Below are 27,214 nucleotides of genomic sequence, written 5' to 3'. Positions count from 1 at the left end.
GTGCTATTTTTGATTTCAGAATGAACAGAGAGTCAATGCTACGGATGTCTCATGGGAGGGACGTCCAGAGGCGGGGAGTAGAGCGGCTGAAGGCTCAAGATCCCATGGTGGTCAAGCGGGCAGGTGGTACAGTGAGGTGGATGAAGAAGACCTGACAGTACAGGAGGGTGTGTCGATGTGCAGGAGGAGGAGAAAAGGTATAGAGGAGCGAGATTATGAATGGCCTTAAAGGTGAGGAGCAGAATCTTAAAAACAATGTGTGTGAATGCAAATGAAGTTACCGAAGGACAGGAGTGATGTGGTTAATGGAGGGCGGTCTGGAAATTATGCGAGGGGCAGAGTTCTGGACTCGTCAACGTTTATAAAGGAATTTGTGAGGGAGACCAAAAAGAAGGGAGTTACAGCAATCGATTCAGGACGTAGCAAGAGTGTGAACGAATGGTGGAGCTGTTGAGTGCGAGGGACGGGTGCAGGCACATGAAGTTTGCTTGGTGAAAGTTGTGAGTGACCAACTGCCAAGCTCTCCACAACTTTCTATGTTCATCTTTCCTTAGCTTTCGTCTTATGTCATCTCCTACTGACATAATGTTTAATTGCATAGCAGGGTCCCATCTCACAGTGCTGACAGTGCATTTATAGTTGACCTGCAGGTGTAGAATCACCAGAACGATGATTCTAGCGAGTAAAAAGAAAGTATTAGAAAGATTATTTTGTCTCCTCTTCTTTCATCAAAAACAGTTTTGGAACCTTTTCCTGAACAATGCAACCTAAGTGCTAAAAAAGCTGACTACTGCTCAAAAGACTTTATTCAAGCCCTAAACAGCTTTCTCTATGATTTGCCTATGAATGGTTCCTGTGTGGATCCAGATGCAGAATCTAAGCCATGCTGACAACAATCTGCTTTCACTGTGCAGGCTGTGTAGACATTGTGATTTGCAAAAGGGATTTGTGCTAAATGTTAACCACAGCATTCAATCAGGCTCACGATGATGACACACATATGTGAATGTTTAGCAGGTATAATGTTTACCATGTGAGTTGAATGTGTTCGCGTGCTAATGTTTGTAAATAAGCACTAAGGATACACTTCAACTCTGGCAGGTGGTAACAACAACATGAACCCAAGTATTGAACAAAGTGAGATTTTGATCTGCAGGTGCTGCTGGGGGACATTTATGGGTAACATAAAATGTATGTAGTTATCGATCCAATAATTTGACAGCTTTTAAAAACAACAATGTCAATCTTCAGAGAATCACCAAAGTAAGACGGAATGATTCACTGGGTCAAATGACAAACAAACTGGTTTAGTGAATATCTTGCAATGTGCTCTTGTGTGTGCCTATGGCAACGTGTGCTTATCACATTTAGGACCGCTGTACTCTGAACACTGTGATTGAGCCTGAGTTCAGCGTTAGCTTTGAGAGTAAAAACTAAGCATAATGACGTTAGCAGGTTAACCTAGCTATGTTATGTTGAGTCATCAAATCTTACAAGTTTACACGTAACCTTAATTACATTACCACCTTTAAAAAATGTTAAAATTCTCATAACAAACACAATTTTGTTGACAAAATTGCTAGGTTTAATGTTAAAATAAGTATTAGAATTAGTGTCCAAAGCAACCACCTTAGATATGACAGAAATGTGAAAAATCTTTATATTAACAAACCAAACATTGTATAGATTCACTGAGCAAAACTATTGAAACTAAAACACACATTTCTCACCTTAAATATCGTAAAAATGCATTTTAATGCAGAAACATTCTTGAAATATTAAATTTTCAACAAGAACAAAGGGATCATCTTGCTTGAGAATATCGATGCAGATGTTAGCACGGGCGAATTGATCGTTCGTATCGCTGTAAATTTTCGTACGAATTTACACGGAAATGTGTGCATAACTCATAAGATATCTTCATGAGACTATGTTGTCACATTAGAGTGAGTGCGTATTCAAGCATACTTTGTTGTGTGTGCATGTCACTCTGGGATTGCAGACATAGAGAGATTATTCTGGGCAGAGCGCATATGCCATCGACCCCGTGTCTGTGTTTGTGTGTCTGTTTTTGTGTTTCTGAATCAGTAAACCTGAGGGGCTCTGACTCAACTCAACTCAGGACTGGTGGGTGGTGTGTGCGTGCGGGTGTATGGGTGTGTGTTTGTGTGATGTTTATGCGTGTGTTTAGAATCGGGGTGATGTCATGTGTGAAGGAGCCACATGTTTGTGTCCAACATGTGAGTACGTGAAAGAGCAAAGGATGATGTTGACGACCGGGGCGTGCAAGCCGACGTGTTAAATGACTTTCAGAATCTCTCCTCTCTCTCCTTCTCGGCACACCATTTACTCTGAGTCCTGACCATACGAATACAACTTTAATTCAATTTCTGCAAACCTGATATAAACCACATGTACGATCAGTAAGGTTCGGCTCGTGATTATGATTTCCTGCCAAACTGTAATCATGGGCTAAATTTCCCTAATCCGTAATATGTGTTATATTACAAATAACATTGTCCTGTGAAGATGCTTTTGCTGCTCATCATATAAAAAGCTGCTTTTTAGAATAGAATAGCCCCTGTTAGTTCATCGCAGCACATGGACGTATGAGAAAGATTATGGACGGATAAGAAAGGTTGGAGGATATGAGAATATCCCAGGACAGATGGCTAAAACTATGACCAGTGTGCATGATGAGATTTTATCAGGAACATTAAACATTTATAGTAAATGTGGCCTGTATAAGAAACCCCATAATGCTTTTTTATCACCACTGATGTCATTATTACCCCTGTTACAGACCATAGCAACCATCTCATGTCTTCTCCATTTGAGGAATTTGCAGATTAGGTTAAAGACAAGATGGCTGACATGAGGTCAGTAGTTTTTGTCAACCCCACAAAGAAGTAAAGTAAAGTGGAGCCCTGCAAAAGAGTTTTTACCTATTAAAGGCGGAAATTTAAGTATTTCACCTCCATTTTGAATTGTTCTATGAAATGATGCAGGCTTATTAAGGCCTCGTTCTAAAACCTCTTCAAAAATATTACTTCAATCCCACTTTGAACCTGAACCTGTATTTAAATTTCTATCCAATCAAAGTTGTATTTATTGATTCATATAGAAGCTTCGGAAATATAGGAAAAAATTTGAAAAACTGGACAAAACAAATGAATGAACCGAAGAAAGAAGGAAGAAAGTCAAAAAGAGGGAGACGGATAAGAGAGGGGATGAAGACAGCAAGACCCAAAAAGACAAAGGAAGTGGAGGAGAGAGGAGAAGGAATTATCCCTTGAAGCCCTCACATTCAGTCAGAAAGTGAAGCAGAGGAGTCATCCCGCCCACTCAGCTCACCAAACTGATTCAGAGTCACTGCTGCTGCCAACTTCAATATGCTGCGCAAGTCAACATTTCAAGTTGGGAAAAATCAAAATGTGTTCTGTTGCTTGAGGGTCTGCTGTGACACAGCCGTCTTATCATCTGAATGATGACTAAAATCCAACACAAACACCAAGACTGACTTTTTTTTTAAACCTTAAAGCATAATTCTTGCTATTGAGGTGACGGTCAGTATGAATTTATCTGGGCCAGTTATTTTGCAGCAACATCAGATACTATTACACCCACAGTGAGAAACAGGAATGGTATGATGGTTGTTTCTGATTTATATTACGTCTCTTTTTGGCAAAGCAACTGAAATAGCTCGAGTGTTCTTTTGCAGTCTGATGTGGGAACTGAAAAATGTCATTTCTTTATCACCCATCACATCGACCATCAGCGCCTTTCAGGCCAAAATCGAAATGTAAAATAAAGAGAGAAATCATGTCGTGCTTTTTCCTTATGCTCATTCACACAACAGTTTGACATATCCTGGTGCCGTGACATTGTTCCAACATTATATCTTGGGAGGTAGAGACGGCAAGCAATCCTGCAGGCCACTTTCTTCTATTGTTTAAGGCTGTCTCAACTTCCTGCAGTTGGTCCAAAAGTCCAAACTGTCCAAAAAAAAATGTTACCACGCAAACAAACCAAACCATGATTCCCATGAAACTCTTTTCTTCTAACAAAAGTTTGGTCCATTTGTCTGGACCATGGTCCGAGGCCCCTTTCACATCTGTTATTTTGTTTCGTACTAAGCTGAAAAGTCCAGAACAAACAAGGCAGGTGGGAAAGTGCCCTGGAGTTAGCAGTACTGTGTGCAGAGAGGAAAACAATCTATTTAAAATTCAACACCAATGTGTAACTTCGGAGGTGACTTTTTACAAGGTGACAAATAAAAAGTTCTGACAGCTGATACCATTTCATGATAAATCATACAGAATTAGCAATGCAGCTCTATCATCCCTCTTTTTTCGAGGCCACTTGAAAAACACAGAGATAGGTGGAATTTTACTGTCCAAAACTGTGTGGTGTGTAAATGCCAGATTTCTGAACATCCCATACCTGTACGATTAACCATGAAGCCATTAAAAGTTAAATATGTGTTGGTATGTTAAGAACTGATTGTTGCTTTCTGATTGCAAGAAGCTTTTGTATTCCTCTGTGTGAGTTCACTGCCTTCCAGGTCGTCCCTTCCAGCTAAACGAATGAGCACCATCGCCATACTCCACCCTCATGACGTTTAGCTGGCTTGAACGAAGTTGACAGATCACAGCGACACCACCCTTCATGCTGCCGTTATTTTCGAAGAGGCATCGCCAAGGGTATCCCAGTTTCAAGAGTGTGTTGCGATTCAACATGGATGAGGTCACTTAAGCCTATTGCTCTGTGAAGTTAATGCAGTTAGCACAGCGCCCAGTTGAACTGGCTCGGACAGAAGTCTGGTGTACGCAGGGCTATGCAGGTCCAAGAGGGTGACACACCGAAGTGAAGCTAATGCTTGAATGACTTCTGGAATACAAGCCCAGGAAAACTACTTAGTACCAATGAAGTTTTTCTGGGCGCAGGACAGTTAAACAAAGCAGCGACCCAATATGTCTTTGTCTGAGTCGCTCTGTGAAGCTCACTGCTGCTAAAATTGTTTGCAGGGAACTCTACAGTGAGGCCATTGTTGATTTTATTGTCTTCATTCAGTCCCACACCATCTCCTTAGTAGCTTTATGAAACATACACACATTCACACACACACACACACATTGACACAGCTCTCATTGTTTGGACTTTGCATTGACTTCCATTCATTGTGGACAGCTTAACCAAATCCTTATCCATAACCGAGACCTATCATGCCTAACCCTAACCTAACCACAATTCACATCTTAGCATTAATCTTAAGCAGGACCTCAGGAATTATATCTTGCCTCATTAGGACCAGGCTTTGGTCCCCATGAGGTCTATTGGTCCAGACAAGGTCTGTGTTTATGCTGGGGAAGGTCCTAAAGAGGTAACAAAAACGAATACACACACACACACACACACACACACACACACACACACACACACACACAGACACAGACACACACACACACACACACACACACACACACACACACATTCCAATGTGTTGTCATTATCAGTAAGAAACAGGTGTGCTCGAAGCCTAAATCATCTGCGGAGAGCGAGATGACCTACATCTGTTTAATGACAGCTAAAGTATGACCTCACTGCCGCCCCTCCCTTCCTCCCTCTATTCTGCTCCTCTCTTTCTCTCATTTCTCGACTCCGTGTATCTCTCCATTCCCCGTTTCTTTCTCCTCCTCACCCTTGCTCATTACCACCGATTCCTCCCAGCGGGGTGAGTCAGCATTATCTCCATCGTGAGACACGTTGCTCCACCCACCCATATATAAATTTCTCCCCTTAAAATCAGAATCAGCTTTATTATCATGGGGAAAAAAATGAAATACAGTTCGACCAAAGTATGTTGAGCAGGGTTTACAATTTTCGTAGAATAATTCACAAAGTATGATGAATCATTAACATATTACTCCCCCACACAGTATAACATGAAACCTTTAAATAAGTATTTTGTTATTGTTTTGATTGTGAGGTCCCTAGTGGCCCAAGTGACATATTGTATGTTTAAAGAATATATAGTATAAGATAAGATATCATCTATCGAGTGTAATCGGTAGAAACCATCGACCGAGAGGTACATGCAGGTTTTATCTTCAAGTGCAGAATTTTGTTTTGGTCTCAGATTGTGTTAAATTCTTGGTATTTTATTTATACTTGGTGCTTGTGTCCCCATATAGACCGCACGGCTGCAGGAAATGTCCCATTCATCTCCATGTCTTGTTGTTGCCAGAACTGACACACCGTGTTCTCTGAGTTCCCCGGTATCCCAGACAGCTTCTGGATTTTTTGGCCATGCACGTTTCACACTGTCTGTTCGATGCCACATAACGTCACAGTGCACTCTGAGTATTTTTATGGTGTCTGATATATTTTTCCTCTCATGTGATCAGAGTCGTCTTGGTCCAGTCTGTGTGAGGATTCCGCCGAGGCCATGCTCTGTTGGAGAGGAGCCTCGTGACTGGCTCTTCTCTCCTGGCAACACACCTGCGAGATGCTCACCGGCCTTAAGCCTTTTATATAATTTCATTGTTCTTTTTAGGTCAAAATTAATGGTGGACATTGACCAAAGTCAGCTTGACCGCTATTGTTTATTGTGTCTTGAGCTCCAAGGATGCTCTTGTAAATTTTAGTGAGCAGCCTCTCAGTTAGACACATTTTTCTCATAAACTTGGTTTGTCAGGCGGCCGCACACTTCAGTCCTGCATCATGAAATGTGTATGGGTTTGAATATTTTTAGCCAAGTGTTATTGATTTGTTCAATCTACACACCTCAGCCAAACCTTAAAATCAGTTTTTTCACAGCTCCCTGAATGTAGAGTTATATGATCTTGTTAGCAGATGGGACATGTGGCCCAAAAAAAGTCAAAGTACATGTCAAATAGATGGTTTTGAGTTGTTGTTTTTTCATTTTAATGAATGTTCAAGTTTTCACTTTCCTGCTGTTATTAGTTATTTGATGCTATGATAATGCAGTAAACGTTGACATCTGAGATCGACCCGTGAACGGTCAAGCACATGTTGGCGGGACCTTGGTATTGCTGTCCTCCACAAGCAGAGTGCAAGATGGTGGCACCCGTTATTTTGGCCTGATTTCTGTACAACAGAGGGCAGTGGAGTGGCGTTGTCCATCTTTATAGATAGTCCATAGGACAGAGTCTCCTCTGACTCCCTCTGTCTGTACCTCTCTCTTCTAACACACAGATAAATCACTCATGTCCCTCGATCTAACTCCCCACTGACTCCCTCAGTAAAAACAAAAAAAAAGAAGAAGAATATTTAGCCTCACACTGAATCCCTCATCCCTTTTTGTCCCAAACATCAAAGATCTGCCGCTGTGCAGTGGATTCTATATCCTCACAGGATTTCAGCTTTTCTCTCTCTTTCCTGTCCTCCCTCCATCTCTCCCCTCCATGACTGCCCTGCTCTCCCTCTCCACATTTCTGTCCCTCCTTTCCTCCATCCTCCCTCTCTCCTCCCAGCACCAGAGGCCCTCTCTCCGTCCTGAGCTGTCCGTCTTTATCTCCCTCCCCCCTCCGCACATCAATACACCTCAGTCTGTCCGTAAACAGAGCGACCCTTCAGTCTGCTGTCGCCTGCGTCGCCTGCCGAGTCCTCCCCATCTCTCTCCCTCTCCCTATCCTGTGGGTAAACATGACCCATGCTTCGATCATCCTCTTGTCATTTTGTCATTATTATGCCCCGTGAACCCCCCTCCATCTCGCTCCATGTGCCTTCTCCACTCTGCTTCTCTCTGACTCTCTCAATCTCATTCCTCAGTTCATTTTAATCCCCTCTTCATATCTCTCCAGTGATGACAAACACTTCTCCCCGTCCTCAGCCATCTCTCAAAACCTGCTGCCTCTCCTTCTATCTTTTGTGTCATCTCTCATTCTCCTTGACATGTCCCACTCCAAACATCCAACCCCCTCTCTGTCCTTTTTGTTTTCCCTTGACGTTTGATAATTGACACCCAAATAATACATAGTGTTTTTCTGAAATTATTATTCCAAAACCATTTGCATGAATATACTGAAGCCTCCAGGGAGGACCTTCTGGTTTTGGAGCATGGATGCAGGAATTTGCTCCCATTCTGCCACACAAGCATTTTAAGGGCTTTAGCTCTGAGCTATTGCTTCGACTAACAAACACCTTCAACAAGGTCAAGGTCAATGTCAAGTTCTTCCTTTCACACGTCTTTCTGAAATGAGATTGTAGGCTTAATGTCAAGATCTCATTTTACTCGCCAGACATTTTATATATATGGCTTTTTGTATAATGTATTTTATATTGTTTTAATATGAGGCGCACTTCTCTCCTCACCCTTATTTCGTTGTTTTTTTTCTGCTCTCTCTGCCTTGTTTTTGATTTTTGTGGGACAGGACCACTTTTCTCTTCGTTTGAAAACACCTCTCTCAGTCCTTCTCACCAAAAACACCTCCTTCTCCCTGCCGGCACCGCACTTTCAATCTAGACTTTTTCCATCCTCCTTCCCTAGAGTGAGATCCTTAAGTTTCTGATCGATGTCTCATCATTATTTTCTTTCTCTCATCCCTCCTTCAGCCTGTTTCCCTGGATTTATTCTCCCAATCATTACACTATGAGTGTTTTTCTCTGTTCCTTTCTTACTTGTTCATCTTTTGTCAATCTCTCATGGCAAACAGTGATTGCTGGTCTTGTTCTTTGAGAATAAATGTTCTATTTTTCGTCTAAAAACGGCTTTTGTTCAATATATCATCTTCCAATCTGTATCTTGTTGGTCACACCTCAAACACTTCTCCCGTTGCCATGACCCTCGCCTATTTGCACCCTTTCTTACCAACACACCATTTTTCCAATATTTATTTTTCCTCGGCATCCTTTTTCCTCTGCTCTGCTTATATCATATCATGATGAATTATAGAAGGAATATGTGGGTCATAGGTTATACTATAAATGTTTAAAACTCGTTTCAGTTGTGTTTAGATAGTACAGGCACCAAATTTAACATTAAGCATATAAAGAATAGTGTTGTGTTTCTTAAAATATACTAAATAAAGCATTTTGCAATAAAAGCATTATGCATTAGATGTCTTTGAAATGCTAAGGCTTTCTTTTTCCTTCTGCCGCAGTGATGTTGACCTGTTTATTAAATGTCATAAATAAAGATTGTTAATTGCTTACTTCAGTGAATCTAACTTAAAATAATCTTATTCACAATGAGTTAATGACTTTATGGAGTTATCCTACATATTTTCAGCTGGGAAATGTGGTGAGAGTAGAAAAATGCATTTTAAGCATGAATTTATTTTACATCAGACTTATACAGCAAAGGGGTTGATCAATGCTAGGTCGTGAGTTTTTTTGTGCTTTTATGTTATGCCTAAAAATAAAGATATAATGATGGTACTCAGTGATCATGGGAGATCAACCAATCATCTCAACTTGACTCATTTCAAACTAAACTGAATAATTTGCCTCAGCCAAAAGGAACTCCAAGACAATTAAATGCAAAGACTAAAAATCTGGATGAGTAGGACGCGTTAACATATGCATACCATACATGTAGTTTTCAGGAAACCGTTTCACTCAGTTGACCGACATCACAGTGCCGCGATAAGGTCAAGAGCTGAAACAGAGTGATTCCATATGTGTAAGTGCGTATGTGTATGTTTGTGTGTGCATGTGTGTAGACGTTGGTTCCAGGTGTCAGATCAGGGAGTGCGTTGCCACATTAAAAACCTGTAAATCTCCTAAATTACACACGCCCCCTTCGAGGCGTTCTACTTACTGGGAGTAATCAAGCATTTTGCTGAAGTTGCTCTTTTCTTTTTTTTTTGCCCCTGAGTCCAAGCGGCCTCTGCAACAACATAAACAGGCAAAAAAATCTGAGAGCTGTTGCTGTGGAACGCTAAACAGAAAAACAGATGAGAGCGCCCGAGCCAAACTCTGTCAGTTAAGAGGCATAAGGACAGGAAGAGAGGTGAAGCACAGTGTGTGTGTGTTTGCATGTGTGTGTGTGTATAGGACTACAATTGTCCCATTAGCCTATTTAGCTATCTGTTCCTCATCAAACCCCACCTCCCTAAACACTTCCTTTCACCAAACTGGGGTTGTATGTTAAAGCTTGCAGGGGGTAGTGTGTCAGTTGTGTGTGTTCGTTTGTGTGTGTGTGTGTGTGTGTGTGTGTATGTGTGTGTGAGAGTGTTAGCATTGGCATATTAATGACTCAAAGCGTTTTTTTGTGGTGTGCATTAGTGACTAAATGTGTGTGGAGGGCAAGTGTGTGTGTGCTTTTGCAACTTGTAGTGTGTACAGAAGTTTGTCTGTGTGTGTGTGTGTGTGTGTTTTGACACACCCAGTCCAAATGCCTTGTTCCCTGCTTGGAGCCTTGTCCCCTGTGAGGGGTAATTTTGACCATATGGCACGCAACACAACACATACTCAAACCACAGACAGACACTGTACCGCAATACACAAAAACATACACAAAACCCCAACATGATCTGGTACAGTACCATTACCCTGCAGGTCTCTGGGATTAGAAAAAGATCTACATTTAGATACAAGGACAGAGTAATGACATGCAGAGATTGGGAAAGGCTTAGAGTCAGTGTGTGAGTGTGTGTGTGTGTTTGTGCGCATGTGCATGTGCATGTTTGCGTGCTTGTGCAGTAAAAAGTTCCCCAGCAGAGACAGCATCTCATCCCCTGGAGCCTATCTCACACGGTAACAATTCTGCCCAGTGCTGCTGAAAAGTCACACGCACATGCACACACACACACACACACACACACGCTCACACACACACTCGTGAGCATGAAAATCCGCCTCTGCTGCACTGACGTTTATGATATAAAATAGCACACTGCTACATATGCAAATGCCTCCTACTCTTCTTTGCACTGCCTCCTTACACATAAAGACACAAACTGAAAATGCAGATTGAATGTGCTCTAATAGCAGCTCTGAAAGCCTCATTCATTGACAAACCTGACACGGACTCTCGCTTGCCTGCTCCCTCTCTCTCTCCCTCTCTCTCTCTCGTTCTCTCTCTCCATCACACACATTTTCCATGCTTCCTAATGTAACACGCTTGTAATGGTGTGTAATCACTTCTTTGCCACAGCGGTCTATTGCGGTAGGTGAGACCACGGCTGAGCAGAACGGAACAGATCAGCCGGAGGCGGACAAACCACAGAGATTTTCTGCTATTTCTGTTCTCCTTATGTAGCCTCCATACATCAAGACAGTGAGCAGGATACTGCACTAGCAGATGGTCAGCGTTGACAGATTGAGTAACATCGGTTCTTTGGACTATTTACTGAAGAAAGTTGGAGAATTTAGTAGCGGTGAGATGTGGAATGTATTGGTTCCACCTCATTTTTTCTCACTAATGCGTCAACTTTTGAAGGCACTGCTGGGCATGTTTTATTTAGCACCGTGGTCCTGTGGCCCCCGGGCCTTTCAAACCACTGCAGCTAATGTAAGCTTTAATTTTGAGGAAGTAATAAAAGACATAAACTGATATCGGAGGGAAAAGAGAGTGCACGCTGCGTTGGGCATGGGCTGTAGATTCTAATGGTACGTGACAGCTTTACCACGGAGGTCAATTGTGGTTTAAACTAAACCTCGGCTGAACAGAACAATAATATGGCTACCAACTGGCCAGGGACTCGGTTTTCAAATATATAGATTTACCTCTTCTTTCCTTCCCACAGTTACCCAACCCCAAAACAGCTAACTTACTGTCAGCTATGATCTGATGCTAACAGTGGACAAGTTTAAAACCATCTTGTCATTGTTTTCAACCAACTGGAGAACATTTTCGTCCGTATATTTGTCTCCTTTGGTTCAGTCAAGGCGGTCAATGCTGCCATTGGAGGATGCAGCAAACACTGGCTGGATAGACTGGGTCCTTCGGAGGATGTGGCCCCTGAAGTGAGACAAATCTTAAAATGACAGATAGCGTCTTTCAGGAAAAACATTTGGACATGTATTCTGATTTTCTAATTCGGTCCACACAACAAACAATTGTCAGCTAATTTGAAAGGGAGTAAAAAGCTCATTAGAAATACTTTCCCCAACAAATACATTTTGCCACAGGTGGTTGACGGTGTTCATTTTCAACATGTTCTCTGGACTGTAATGAGCTCTATTCTTAGCATCATCCAACGAGGCACAAGAAACAACAGCCCCTCGGATATTACTGTTTGTGTGTGTGATAGGCTCCATGCAGGGGAGCTATTCTGAGTATGTTTAAGCCACCCTGCCAGTTTCCCATTTCTTCAAGTTGGGTGTGTTAATGTGTCTCAAAGAGAAGGTTATAAAAATGCTTTATGGCGTCTCCTGGAACAGTGACCTTTACAGAAAACCACTGATCTGTTCAGAACAACATGATATACAATGTGCACACGTGTACAGAATCCTGTGTGCGTGCACACATGCGCATTTCTACGTGGTCCTCTGCGCACATGGTTACGTGTGCGTGTGACATGATGTACAGCCAGCCACGTTCTACCCCACCAGCCATCATTAACTCTGATGTACAGCCAAATGTCGTTATGTATGGTCGACTGCATGATTTACTGGTGGAGATATAATGGAGTGGCTGGTGTAATGAACTTGCTGAGGGCTTGATGTACGGGCCTCTGCTGGAGGGAGAGGAGTAAACACTACGACCGGGATGGCAACGATTACAGAGACGATGATGATGTTGAAATTTGCCTCCTCACTTGCAGATGCGAGTGGAGTTTTTTCCCGACGGGGGGGTGGGGAGGACAAAAAGGAAGAGGAGATGAAGAGCGCAGTTTGAGGAGATGGAGGAAGAGGCAGCATAGAGAGGAGGGAAGGATGGAGAGCAATTACAGCCCGCCACTGTCGCACACTTTGATGCTTTTGACAAGCAGACACTGCTGAGGGGGGGGACAGTGTTAGTGCTGCTGCTGATGACACATATGAAGGAGACGTGAACACGGTTTATGAAGTCTATTATTTTTTAAGATCCGTCCTTGCAGCGAGGGGAGGGCACGGCTGCTGGCCAACATCCAGCCGACGTAAGAGGAGAATTCATTTTGTGAGACGAAATTATTATGTCACCAAAATGACGTAGATGATAAGGAGGAGGAGGAGAAAGAAAGACGGATGGCCAGGACAGGACTGATGGAGAACTAAGGACAAAAGGAAAAAAACACCAAAGATTGATAACAGTGACTTAGTCTTCTGATCACTAGTAATACTAGTTTATCACTATTGATGTAATTTTATAAAATGCTACAGCAATACCAAAATGTTGCATACTGATAATTTTGATTATATTTGCACTGAAAATATGCATCGCACTGATATTAAGGCAAAATGACACCGCACAACACCTGACAGGGACAGGACAGGACTCCCCCACAGTGCAGTCTGACTCTGCCCCCTACTGGCTCACACTCTAACTTCACCTTCTTGATGACTGGCTCGTCCTCATGCGACTTATTTCATTCATCCATCCGTTATCTACACCGTGTATCCTTCATCCTGATCCGGAGTGCACTGAGAGAACCCACACAAACACAGGGAGAACATTCAAACTCCATAAATATATAAACAATTAATAAAAGTACAGGAAATGAAAAACAAGGAAAACAAGCTCTTTATTATAATATTAATTTCACTGTTGACATTCTTCTCTGTAAAAAAACTAATGCAAACAACAGAATTCCCCTTCATGTATTTTTGGGTGTATTTTCGACTGTGCTGAGAATGCACAGTGTTATAAGGCACTGAATATAGTTATGTTCCACTGACAATATTGTTTTATCTTAATTTAAATGGTTATAAGTTTCAGTAGTATTTGTTTAATTTAAATTTAAATTAAGATTCAACCTTAAATCTGTGCTTAGATTTACTAAACAATATGACAGCTGCTTTAATTTGAATTAATGACATTGTACAATCATTCTAAATTTAAGATGAAATAAAGCGTCTTTGTGCAATGAGCGTCTGGTGGAAATCCCCAAAAAGGGATTGGTAGGACAACAACAAAAAAAAGTCACCTTCTTTGAACACCTGTGACAGTGATAGCACCTGAACGCACCCTGAAGCATCTCAGCCCCAGTTTTAAAAAAAAGTGAAAACTGCTGCAGATTGGAGGAGGAAGAGCTTCACCAAGCCCAAGCAGCTGGAGACTGGGGTTTTCTCATACATGCGGCGCCTCCTCTTTGCAGCCACAGAATGGAAACGTCCCGCAGCACGGCTGAAGCCAGGGTCGCCACAGAATCTTATCCCAGGTCATCTGGCTTTGAACAGAAGTCGAATGAGTGTCATTTACCTGCTTGCTTGTGAGGCTACTGTTATGTCTTTCCACAGCTCTGGCAGTCTGCTCGAGGACTTCTGTGTATCGCGGCTCAGAGTCAGGGGTCAGTGGGCGGGACTCTGAGGGGTCGTGGAAAATGTCGTACACCAGCGGTGGATCGTGGTGCGTAACGTAGTCTCCGTAACACTGACAGATCTTAGCTTCGTAGCACCCGCCGGCTCCCGGGGGAGAAAAGTTAGGAGTGAAAAAGTGCAGCTTGTAGACCGAGTCACCTGCGACAGAGAACACATTAGTTCAGAGCACAGTGTGCAAAGACACAATAAAGCACATGGACATCCTTAGTATGACTGAGCTGAGAGAACTGGTTCCGACTTGTATGTTGCTCTAAATATGTTCCAAGAGAGGAAGGTCATCTTATAAGAGAAACATTTACTGAACTAAGGAATAGGAGGGGAGCAGTATTCCTGACAAACTAAACATTGCATGATATTGAACAGAGCAAAGAGTGTTTACCTAAACCAAGGGAAATTATGTTTTCATTTTAGTTTGTTCGTTTGGTTGTCTGTGTTTCAGCAAAAACTACTGAACCAATATGCATTAAAAAATATGTGGAGGGTTGAAGCCTGACAAAATGAAGAACCCATTTCAATTTTGGAAATGATCCGCATAAATTCGTGGGGGCATGGGGCTTGTCTTTATCTAAATGGATTGTCTTGAGAATGTTTAAAGCTACAGAACAATTTGTTTTCTGTTTCAAAGCTAAAGTCATGGCAGGTGGCCTGATATGCAGAATAAATACTATGATGTGGAACATGTCTGTGTGTGTGTGAACTCACTGCCGGGTGGATGCCAGCGAACCGCGTGGAGATAGATGCCGCAGTAGTGGAACATGAATTCATGCTCCGATCGCTTCACTCTCCCCTCCAACAGAGGCATGAGGTTATGGCCATCCAAATGTCTGGAGAGCAAGGTGTAATAAAAAGACATAGAGGGCAGAAGTGAAGGTTTGACGAGGCAAGGTGCTACATGCAGATGAGATACTAGACTTTTGACCTTGTGCTCTATAATGAAACATTAAATATCAAACTTTCCTCACCTTCACACAGAACTTTAGATAGAACAGAAGTAATATGAAAAGCATTTCTAGGTTTGAGATATTATAATAATTTTATATTGAGATTAGTCCTTTGTAAAGTTAAAAGCTATATACACACACGATAGCACAAGCACGTGGCAAAGAACTGAACAAAGCTTTACAATGCATTAACCGATCAAAACACCAAGTTAGAGATGTCTCATATTTATATGAGACACATTTAAAAAAAAAAGATTTTCATTATGAAAATATGGCAGCATAAATTAGAAAAAGGCAGGCCACCACAGTCTAGATATATTATAAGAAACGAGGAACATTACTATTTTCTATATAAAGAAATTTGGATCAGCTATAAAAGGGACTCTCACAAAGAAAAAGATCAGCCTAGTCACTTTGCTCTGGCGTTTCTACGTTGGAGAAGCATATAGGACGGGCTTTTCTTCTCCTTAAATGGAAAATATGCTAGGTAAATACTGCTCTAGTGGGACATTTAGTGGCGATAAATATTGTATATTTAACCTTTAATTACACAAGCAACAAGAGCATATGTTTATTTTCATATTTACAGTCATCTCCTTTCTTTACGCCACCTACTTGCTAAATTATTGTCCACACAGCCGCCTTAACCAAAACAAATAGACATGGTTGTTTACAGGTAATGAGGTAGTTCTGGTTACACACTGTAATCATCTGGCACCAAAACACTAGAATCATCATGTTCAAGTTTAGAGTAATTGTATATTCTGTTCTCCCCCGTGTTTGTAACCCTGTATCATGGCTTGTTCTACCATTGTATTTATCAATTACTTAACAGGAGCTTTACAGCCTCGATAAAACAAACAAAAAAAACCCAGGGGAATAAAACAGGACTTTGAAACATAGACTGTGGTTGTACCCGTCTGGTTGTGTGTCCTCTGCTAAATACTTCAGAGTCGGGTACAGGTCCATAAGGCTGGTGGGTTCATCTACTACTCTCCCAGCTGCCAGTCTGCCAGGCCAGCGGAAAATACCAGGGACTCTTATCCCCCCTTCCCAGCCCCCCATGGCCTTTCCACCTGAAGGTGAGAAATGAAACAACCCCCAAAAATGTTTGCAATTAATGCATAAAAAAAACATATGTTGTAGATTCAATATACCACAGAAACATCATCTACCTTTATAGATACTGTTCCATCCTCCTTTCTGGCCAACCCTCGAATCGGCGTCCTCAACGTGCCCTCCGTGGTCTGATGTAAAGTACATCAGAGTATCGTTGGCTAGACCGAGGGAGTCCACCGTCTCCGTCAACTGACCTAGCAAATATATTACAAATATAGACAATATGCAGCATTTAAAATATATTGTAATAGAGACATTTGGTTAAGTAAGACATGATGTGAGTTTAAACTCAATTATAATTCTGGTCTTGGTGTGGAAACGTCGCTACAGAGAAATCAGATGAGGCAGAGAACAGTTGAAACAGAACATCTGAGCCCTACTGATGAAGACATGTGAAATGTTTTCCACATAGTTTCCGGTGTAACAGTAAACTACTCTCACCTACCACTATAGGCCACTTTATAATATTTAGTAATTCATGCCAGTTCTAAAGGTCAGGTGTGTAGGATTTAGTTGGATCTATTGGTAGAAACACATATAATATTTATAATTGAGTTTTCTTGGTGTTAGTCAGAATCCTGTGGAACTAAGAATGAGATGTCCTTCCGAGGAGCCCACAATATTGACCCGCCATGTTTTACAGCAGCCCAGAATGGACAAATCACACATTGAACTTTTGTGCTCTTACTTTACATGATTGCCACTGCAGGTCCCCTTACTTCAAAAGGTAGATGTAAGGGGAAACATAACCGGCTGCAATCTGCAACTTCATCACTAGATGGCACTAATTCCCAAACACTGGACCTTTAAACCTTTTCCGTCACAGTCCTAACTCACCGATGAGCCAGTCCATTTCTTCTACATTGTCACCATAGCGACCATGGCGGCTCTTGCCAGCAAAGGCAGGGGTGTTGAAGAGTGGTGTGTGGACATGGACCAATGAGAAGAAGAGGAGGAATGGACCATCACTATTCCTGTAGGGGACGACATCAATGTGAGCAACTCATTAGGTATGAGGGTCGTTGCAAATCTTAAGTCAAAACTGCAGTTCATTTTAAGTCACATTCAAATGTAGTCAAACACTAATTAAACCACAGTTACAGTATGTACAAATCTGAAACGGCTGGTATAGCAAACTTAAACTATCCAGAGTACTTCATAATTGTGTTGCCATTTTTTAAGAAATACTCATTCCCACCTCCTTATAAAGTTTTGTGCTTCTCCCAGCAGCCTCTGGGGCAGCGTCTCCAGTGTCATTGGCTGATCCACGACATCTTGGTTCCTCATAACGATGCAGTTCCAGGTGGCCATGAGTTTAAATGGCACATACCACACAGCAGTTGCTAAGATACTTAATGAGAAAAGTGCAACCAGGAGCCACAGGCGGAGTTCCAGGAGGCCGCACACACGGACACACACCTGAAATGACACCCACAAGTATAAAATGAAAACCCTGTCGCACGATATACAACCACATATGAATCTGTAACTGCCTGCAATTTGTGAATCTTACACACTAATTGAATGGATGGTCATGCCATTTTCATTCAGTGAAGTTACTACTAGACTTTCAGCCTTTTTTTATAGCTTCAAATAACTAATTAAAACCAAATTTAACAGAATATAAATCACTGTGATAAGATCTGCCTAAACTGACTGAAACAGTCTGGAGGAAATTAAATTAAATATACTGTAATATCCCCTGAGATCATGAAGACCAGACTGAGTGTGTGCGTACAACAGCCTGAGACCAATATTGGATTCTAAATTTATAGATATTATATATAAATCATATATGCATTCTAACCATTTACTGCAGGGCTGTTTCACTGTATTGCACTGTTCATATAGCATGCCACTTACTGGAGCTGGATGCTGTTGCAACTCCACAATGTCACCACTAGATGGTATCATACACCATTCCCACAGTCGGTACTCATTCCCACCAAGTGAAACAAGTAGTACATTGTGTCCTTTGTTCATACAAACACTGCAGTAAATTTAGATCTGAAAAGAGTTTTATAGATTTCTGTCTCCTACTCTGAATTGTTGCGGTTCTTTATGTTCTATTCATTTAATGTTCCCCCGTAGAACAAATGCTGATGTTTGTTTCAGGCTCTCTCTCTCTCTCTTGCTCTACCTGCGGCACAGCTGGCTCCTATTTGTCTTACTCAGCATCGCCAGGTCCTCACCAAACTTCAGCTTCGACATCGCTTTGCTTTTTTTCCCTGAAAGAGGCTTCTGGCTAGTGTGAGCTGTGAGCTTCACAATCACAACTTCTGTTCCCAATCTTTTTTTTTTTTTCCAGCCCTGTGGCTCGTGTGTCTAAGTGTTTACACATTGGTTTCTTTGCTTTTTTGGGGGGGGAACAGCATAGCAACTCTTTGTCTTCTGATTTCTCCCTCTTCATCTGGCACATTTTGCTTTATGGCTGGTTCCTTTTTTTCTCATTTCACATCGCACTTTATGTGATTATTTTGAAGGAAAGGAAACAAAACATGCCTACCAGTGTGAAAAGTCCAACTCCCAGAATAGCGGCCATTTGTTGCAGTGCGTCCTGAAGGTCTCCCAGGATATTGGTCCCCTCTCCGGGCATGCAGTCATTGAACAGGGTGAACGGCAGGCCATAGAAGTAGCTGAAGCCGTGCTGGTTCGGGTGGTGACAGTGATCCCCTCTGTGCTCACAGTTCACACCCAAGTGCCACTTACCTGTAGGGACGCAAGCGCATTTTACACATTTGCTTAAGGCAATGACACTGGCACGTTTCAAACAGAGATCCCATTTATTTTTTCCATTAAAAAGACCCCATCGTTATGCTGCCTTTGCTTGTTTAATGTTGCCCCACTGTGGGATTTAACATAAATGAATAATTGATCCCCCTGGATCACCAAGGAGCTTATGTTTGCACTCCTGTCTGTTTGTTGTTGTTGTTTGATTTGTCTGTTTGTTTGTGAGCAAGATTACACAAAAACAACTGAGCGGTTTTCAACCAAACTTGGTGCAGGGATGTGGTTTGGGTCGCAGAAGAGCGACCCAATCCGACTTTAGAGGGATTCTTTTTTAATTTCTTTAATTTAACATTGTCACTGTTTTTGAGGGAATAATTCATTATTCATTTTAAATGAGAACATCAGGCACATTTGGGGAACTGATGTTTGTGAGAGTGTGAAATTGGGTGTAGCCTGATTGAATTTAAGGGGACTGTTGGGCCTAGGGCTAGGCGGAGGTATGCGCTCTACTGAGAGCCATTCAAGTTCTCAGCTGCATTTATCCAAATCAAACTGGATCATTTCCTTGGATACATTTTTTTCAAAGATAAAATACTATCCATTGCATGGCTTGGCTGAATATTTCGATGGTTATTATTTACTGAAAGATGTGCATCTATATTGGCCAGTATGACCAGTTAATCAACCTTTTAAGACCTGATGGATAGTTTTGCTCCATGTAATTTGCAATTTCCCTTTGCAGTACTTGCATCGTCAGTGACTCAGGCTCCTTCACTATCTGGCTTGTTGACTTATGTCCACAGCCGCTGCTTTTTTTCCCCAGTGATTGGACACCTACTAAAGGTTTTCGTGTAAAAAAACGTGTTGTTAGATGAGAAAAAAGTGAGTCTGCACACACCCTTAGCCTACATGAATATTTAGCTGTGGGTCTTCAACTGCCTGCTTACATTTCACATAGCTTTCATTTCACATAGCTTTCGTTATACATCTCGAGGTTTCCTGTAGCCCCCTGGGGCTCTTGGGGCTACACCCACTTCCCTCCCTTTTTTCCCCCTCGCATCAACACTGATGTCCTATGGACCTCTCTGGCAACTAACGGAAACTGTGCCATACAGGCATATACACACAAAAACCCAGTGACAGAAAAAGCCACAGTTTGTGTTGCCCCCAGCCTGGCAGGTTCACCAACGGTCAGTAGGATTCATTTTATATTAAAATGAAACAGCTACACTCAAGAAATCATCAAGGTGCATAGTCATGATCATTGGTCAGGAACTGAATTTTATATTGTTAGTAACAGCAGACAAAGCACATGACTCGTATCTTAATGTAGCTCAATATCCGTAAGACTGTTACTGCTGCAGCTACATATCCTATAATAAAAACGATATAATCATTAATATAACCTAACCTGAATGACGCGATTGTGTTATGGAAGCAGTTGTGAAAATCTATCTTACCCTACTCCTTCTTCACCCTCAAGTTTAAGACTTTTAAACACACATACTGGAAGAAGTTGGCATTATCTAAATCATACTGCATTTACAGTTCATTGAATTAAATCTGACGGCCGTAAGAAAGCAACGTAATTGTGATGATTCTGTGTTGTCTTTATTTTTGTTGTTTTGTTTTTGTGTGTTCTCTCTCTCTTTCCCCTTTGTGTTTTTTCTCCTGCAGGGCATGTGTGTGGCAGGGGGCGTGCAGTGTCTCCTGCAGCAGACAGGGCAAACCTGCTTCCACTCAGCTCATCAACCCGCCCATAAAAGCCTGGTCTTCACTCCACTGCTCTGCCAGATCATTTAGTTGCTCTGCGTGTGTTCAATGGGAATCTTCGGTGTTCCTGTTTTTTTCGAAGAACCTTACCAGTGTTTTTTCTGCGTTAAGAGGTCAACCTGTGTGCCTTGCTGTTCGCCTCCATTGTGCCTTCAGTGCAGAGTTATTTTTCTTTCTTCCACTAATCAGCACTCGTGTGATCCCTGGGATTCTACCAGCCAGCCGGCTCTCTGCCTCCACTGCGTTGCCTTTTTGTTGAGCAATAAACTCTTTAATTACCTATACTAACCTGTATCAGTCTCTGCTTTGGGGTGTGAACAAAATCAAAACACAACAGTTATAAAACAATACATTTTTCTGTGAAAAGAAAGTCAGGTTTGCTGTGGCGAAGGGTTACATATATCCGATTACATTTAAAGTGTTCCCGCAGAGAGCCAAGTGAAATGTGTTGTCTTGGTGCACAAATCAGTGTATGTAAAACCATATGTGTTCTGTGCACTGCCAATGCTTGTAAAGTGTGAAAATGATCAACTCTAATTGCTTCCTTATGTGCAATATTTTTTTTCTCAGCCTTTCTAAAACACACAGCAGCAGAGGACCAACAACAGTCAGGCACAGACAGACCCACACACTATGTTGTGTGTGTGTGTGTATATATATATACACTGAGCTAAAATCGCCTGTTCTTTCTTGCCTGGTGCAGCTTCAGAGGAAGTTCTACATTCAGGCTCTGTGAATAAATGCATAGATTACATTGTCTCACCCACAAGGCCAGTGTTGTATCCTTGTTGCTGCAGCCTCTTAGCAAAGGTGGTCTCACTCGGTGGAAGCCCCCCCGAACCTCCAAGGAACAGCAGCACCTCTGCACGGCCTATGCTGCCCAATCCTACTCAACACAAACACAAAATAAAATAATGAATAAACCAATATGGATCCTACCACACACATATCGCTGTACAAGCACGACCAGGGTGGATCTGGTCACACTGGCTAAACAGAGTTTTAGCAGCTGAGGTCCATTGGAGTGGGCCGGACACTATTAAGGACTTTTTAAGATGCTGTGGTGGCTTCTGCAGAGTTCTACGCCATGTCTGGAGAGGGACAGGAAAAGACTCAATAAACTGGTTAGGAGAGCCAGCTTGGTCTTAGACTGCCTTCTGGATCCCACAGAGGAAGTGGCTGAGAGGAGGATGTTGGCGAAGCTGAATTCCATCAAGGACAACACCTCTCATCCCCGACATGACCCAGTGGGGGCCCTGAGCAGCTCTTTCAACAGCAGACTGCTGCACCCACAGCTCAAGGTCCCTCATTCCCACTGCTGTCCGACTCTATAACCGCATCCGGAATAAAATACTGCTCTGGTTTCTCTTATGTCACTATTTCTAATGGAAAATGTAATTTTGCACATCAGTGTCCTCTGCACATCACAGGATCTCCTTATACTTATGAACAAACAGTTTTTTACTTGCTTGTGCAAATCATCCTGTGCTACTGCACTTTACTCAATTCAACTCAAACCACTTCTACAGTGAAAGGTGCATAATATGTACAAAGTCTGCTTTTTTTAATTAAATGTTTTATCTTTATCTATTGCCTTTTGTTATATTTGTATTCTTTTGTCTACCTCACTTTGATTCGTCTGTTGCTGTAACAACTGAATTTCTCAAGTATGGATCAATAAAGTTTTATCTTATCTTATCTTATCTGATCTTATCTTACCCGAGCGGAGAGGATAACGCCCTGTCATGAAAGCGGCCCGACTCGGCGTGCAGAGAGGAGCAGCTGAAATGTGCTGAGTCAGCCTCACCCCGTCAGACGCCAGCCTGTCGATGTTGGGGGTCCTACAGGGAGAGAGTCAGTGTGACAAACAGATCAACTAATAAGATAGAACAGAATATATGTGTATATATATATATATCAAGAAATAAAGGCAATTTTCTGATCAGCGTGATATTGAAATATATCTGATCTAATAAACAAATAGTGATGAGGACAAATAAAAAAATGAAGACATTTGTTAGTATTTACCTGATGGTATCGTTACCGTAGCACCCAACATCCCCGATACCCAGGTCATCCGCCATTATCAGGACAAAGTTGGGCTTCCTGTTCGCCTCCTCCCCTGTGACATCACTTCCTGCAGCCAGGAGCAGGGGGAGAAGAAGAGGCACCACCAGGCAGGACCTTGAGGCAAAGGATTGACACATTCTTAATCTAATTCGATTTAAAAGAAATGTAAATAAGCCACCTAGAACTGAAATAATGTAGTAAACTCCACCACTCCATCATCCACCTGTAGGCTCCACTAGCAAGTTAAAGAGATTTGCTCATCACTACCCATCGTAATCATATCTGGGGGATAGAGCTTGAACATTCAAACTATAATCTACTGCTGCAATAAACGTTTCAAACACGATGATTGACTGAACTCTGGTTCATAATATACAGACAGGCCATCTATTCTTGACCCTCCATTTTGCGTTTGGTCTGAAGGAGACATTTCCTTTCATGAAAACAAGTTATTTTGTCCTTCGCTTCACTAAATGAATTTCGGCCTGATTGCCATCTTCTTCTTTCAGATGACGCAATTTCCCCACTTCCCCAGTCGCCCTCCTGATTCTAAAACTGATATCCATTTAAATGTGAATCTCATATCTATGATTTAATATTCCGTCTAAATCCCAAGGTCCCTGGAAATCTCAAAAGAACATAACTTGGAAAAGGGACAGTGTGATGAAAAATGGAAACACATTTCAAAACCAGTCGAGTCCTCTTTTATTTATGGGACGCAATATCCTTCACAAAGCTCATTAGAAACCTCACTGGGCGAAATATTCTGAATTGCTTATTTTTTGCTATGCAAACCATCACCTGCCAATCGCATCCACATGCTATGTCCTGCCCGGGCTTAACCGAGTATAGTGCATGAATATTTGAAAAATATGAAAATGTATTTCACATCCGAGCTCCAAACCCCCTGACAGCTACATGAGGAATATGAGCAGAGGACAACCTCTCCATAGAAATACAGAGGGCTTCTGAATTCACCACACTCAGTGCAGCTCTAGCAGATACATCACAGACATGTTGTACTGCATTACAATATTAGATTTTTTACCTATAAACTTTTATTGAGACCTCAGTATTGTTGTGAGGTATATATAGTATAAGTATGTGCCGTGGCTTAGGGCGTCCACTAACCACAGGGTTGGTGGTTTGATCCCTGGCTCTACAGTCTGCGTGCTGAAGTGTCCTTGGCCAAGACACTAAACCTCTAAATTGCCCCTGACGACTGTGCTGGCAGTGTGTTATTGATTGGGACAGGAATGAATAGTATGAATTTGTGAATGTGACTTTTACTGTGAGCTCCTTGATTGGTCAAGAAGACTGGAAAAGTTGAGGTTTGGATCCAAACCTGGTCAAGACTCAAGACTCAGAGTACAACTACACACAATAACAATCTATATTCCATTGCATCACATATCAGAAGGTTCAACAACCTAAATAACAAACCAGATAAATAAGGGGGTGAAAAAAAATGAATAAGTAAATAGGAAGATAAATGAATAAATAAAGGTTTAGCTTGATCATACCTTAGTTTCAATATTGTACAGAAAATGTTGAAGGACCCACAGGATAATAAAGCTACACATAATAAAAGGGTGATAAATGATTACTGTAACCAGATTTTTTAAATCCCTGCACAGTACCTTAAAGTTTGCTTAGTGTATAAAACTGCGTGTTCTCTGCTCACATGTAGTCTGAACTGCTTCCTCTTTCAAAGCTTTGTTGTTTTACTTCTTCCTCTCAGCTGACAGCGCCTCGTGTCATGCAAACAGAAAGAAAACGGATCCTGTTCAACGTGGCACGAGCCTATGATTCGTGCACGAGTCTGATGTGCATGTGTCCAATTGAATCAGGACTTTAGGCTGAAGAGGAGTAAACACATTGCAAACATGGAGTCCAAGATCCAGTGTGGACTTTATCTGATCTCCTAAAAACCCTCTGGTGCATGTTGTCTCTGAGCGCTGGGACACACTGACTGTCCAAATCTATAGACAGTCTATGGTCCAAATATACACACGCACACGCACTGACAAACCTACACAATTCAAAAGCGCTGCACGCCAATGCTGCTTTTTCAGGAAAAACAAAACAGGCAGCATCACGTGGATCAGCCTCTTTTCCATTCAGGTCTCATTTTTTATTTCCTGCTCATTCGGGAGAATATACTCTCGTGAGTTCTTATAAAAATCGACAGGAAACCGTGTGCACTCACCTCATCCCTGCACAGAGCTTCCGATTCATAAAACTACACAAATGTCACTCGTCTGCTGCCCGGATGAGTCCACTGGCCCCGCCCCCTGAGAGTGTGACCAACACAGACACCGTAATGTATGGACTAAGTGCGCATTCAGCTTTTTTAGTCACATTTACATTATGGGTGATTACAAGTTCAGTGTGTAGGATTTATTTTTAAGATCTATTGGCAGAAACTGAACATTCTTATTTTAATTTTTGCGCAATAACTTTGCGCAACTCAAGATAAGGTCCTCTTCCGGGGGCTGCACCACCATGTTTCTATCAATACTGGATCATTTATGTCTTTGGGAACCTGTAGTTTCTTCTCCACACCTAGAAAGTTAGGGTGAGGGAAGCGAGTTGTCAGTTGGTGGCCATTTGCAACCTCACCACTAGCTGACACGAAATCCAGCACAATGGTGCTGTGAAGAGCTAAGGAAGAATATCCAGATTTGGGTGTTGATGATGATGACTTTACATACATACATTTTATAGAATATAAGGACCGTGCTGTAAGTATATGGCTGGGTGAGGAAACAATAATTATCACAATATGATGAAAAGAAAAGTTGATAATGTATCGATATATGTGAAATATAGTTTTACTCATTATATATTTTTAATTATTTAGCCTATTACCTTTATGGATTTTTTATGTCACTGCTTCTATCTGCTATAACACTGAAAAGTTCCTAATAGTGGGTCCAATACAGGCTAATCTTATCTTATTATATAAATTAATCCTAAATCCCATATCTATTTATATAATTCTTAGATTAACCTCAGATTTGTAAAATGTTTTGTTGTCAATCAAAGGAGTTTAGAATGACAACTTACAATCAGGAAATAATGTCACATTTGTTGTGATAGTTATGAAAATCTACTCATATGAAAACAATTATTTGACTAATCACCAATCCCTATTTCCTCATGTTAAATTACCTCCTCTCCAACAACACATTGAATGATTTACTTTCTCTGGTGTCACCAGTGACTTCAGGAAGTGATTTACATCAGATCTTCCATATATTGAATTGCTCATTAATGCCGTCCAAACCACTGATTCACATTGTGTTTGTTGTGGTACTCTTTGAAGCCATGCGATACATACAGAGCGCTTCATGAGAACCTTAACCACAGAGGAGCTGTCTTTCTCATATCGGACCATTTTGATCAGACATGAAAAAACTCATGGAGAAAAAAGGAAAGGACTGGCCCCGCCAGAAGAAAAAAAAAACAAGCAGGTTCACATATTTTTCTTCTGAGAGCCTCGGTTGGAGTGTCACCATAAATCATCCGCAAATCTCCAAGCTGTGCAGTTTGCTTCTATAAATACTTCACATATCAAGCATTTCAGTTCAAGTCTCATGATGCCTGTTTGTGGTTTGATTCTCCCCGAGCTTTATTAACATTCCAACGCCACACAGGTGTTGAGTTTGCTGAAAGGAAAGTCACGTGGAAAAGACAAAACGGTATTTTTCGGTCAACGAAACTAGAGCGCATACCGCCAAGGCCCAACAGTCCCCCTGTGATACCAAATTAAAATGTACTATTGATCCATATTTGTTTTTGGATAAATTGCAAATTGCACAAAAATAAATAATATCAGTCCACACCCAACACCCAATCTCAACATGTCATACCCCAACACTCTGTTTCTGTTGTAAGAGGAGTGACGCCTGCGAGCTAGTTCAGACAGCCAACCCCATCTGCGCTACTCCAATCATGTGACATACATCACTCTCCACCACCATCTATAATACACACCCGCCTTATTTGGCTGTCTATTTAAGCAGAGAAATGATAAGTAGGGGGTTATAAGTATTTGCTCATCATTCCCATCATATCTATGTAATTATATCGTGAGAAGGAACGATGTTGGAGCCTAGACGCCAACACTAGCCTGTTCTAATGTTGCA

General features: G+C 41.7%; 1 protein-coding gene across 3 annotated transcripts; it reads right to left on the bottom strand.

Annotated features, from left to right (window-relative positions):
- Positions 1–13,615: 13,615 nt before the first annotated feature.
- On the bottom strand, positions 13,616–25,358 carry arsh (arylsulfatase H). 3 transcript variants are annotated; one of them, XM_053439360.1, is made up of 12 exons: positions 25,273–25,289; positions 24,748–24,814; positions 23,022–23,177; positions 22,713–22,834; positions 21,757–21,879; positions 18,997–19,199; positions 17,689–17,909; positions 17,328–17,464; positions 16,547–16,684; positions 16,288–16,447; positions 15,133–15,254; positions 13,616–14,568 (listed from the first exon to the last, which is right to left on the bottom strand). In XM_053439360.1, coding segments are annotated over exons 2-12 (1,773 nt in total). In that variant the 5' UTR covers positions 24,750–24,814; positions 25,273–25,289; the 3' UTR covers positions 13,616–14,179. The 3 variants fall into 3 exon arrangements, with proteins under 3 accessions (XP_053295335.1, XP_053295334.1, XP_053295336.1); XM_053439359.1 differs by lacking the exon at positions 24,748–24,814 and having other exon boundaries at positions 25,273–25,358; XM_053439361.1 differs by lacking the exon at positions 25,273–25,289 and having other exon boundaries at positions 24,704–24,779.
- Positions 25,359–27,214: the final 1,856 nt, after the last annotated feature.

This window comes from Pleuronectes platessa, chromosome 14 (assembly GCF_947347685.1).
Source record: "Pleuronectes platessa chromosome 14, fPlePla1.1, whole genome shotgun sequence".
Taxonomy (NCBI): domain Eukaryota; kingdom Metazoa; phylum Chordata; class Actinopteri; order Pleuronectiformes; family Pleuronectidae; genus Pleuronectes; species Pleuronectes platessa.
Note: the sequence above shows the minus strand (reverse complement) of the source record. Positions and strands in the feature narration are given on the sequence as shown.

Bases quoted from the DNA above. Each gene is read 5' to 3' on its own strand.
- arsh (XM_053439359.1), bottom strand. From the start codon at position 25,301: ATGAATCGGAAGCTCTGTGCAGGGATGAG. The intron at 17,910-18,996 runs GTAGGCATGTTT...GTGTCATTTCAG, and splicing joins GAGTTGGACTTTTCACACTG to GTGTGTGTCCGTGTGTGCGG. The intron at 15,255-16,287 runs GTACAACCACAG...CTTGCTCTCCAG, and splicing joins GAGGACACACAACCAGACGG to ACATTTGGATGGCCATAACC.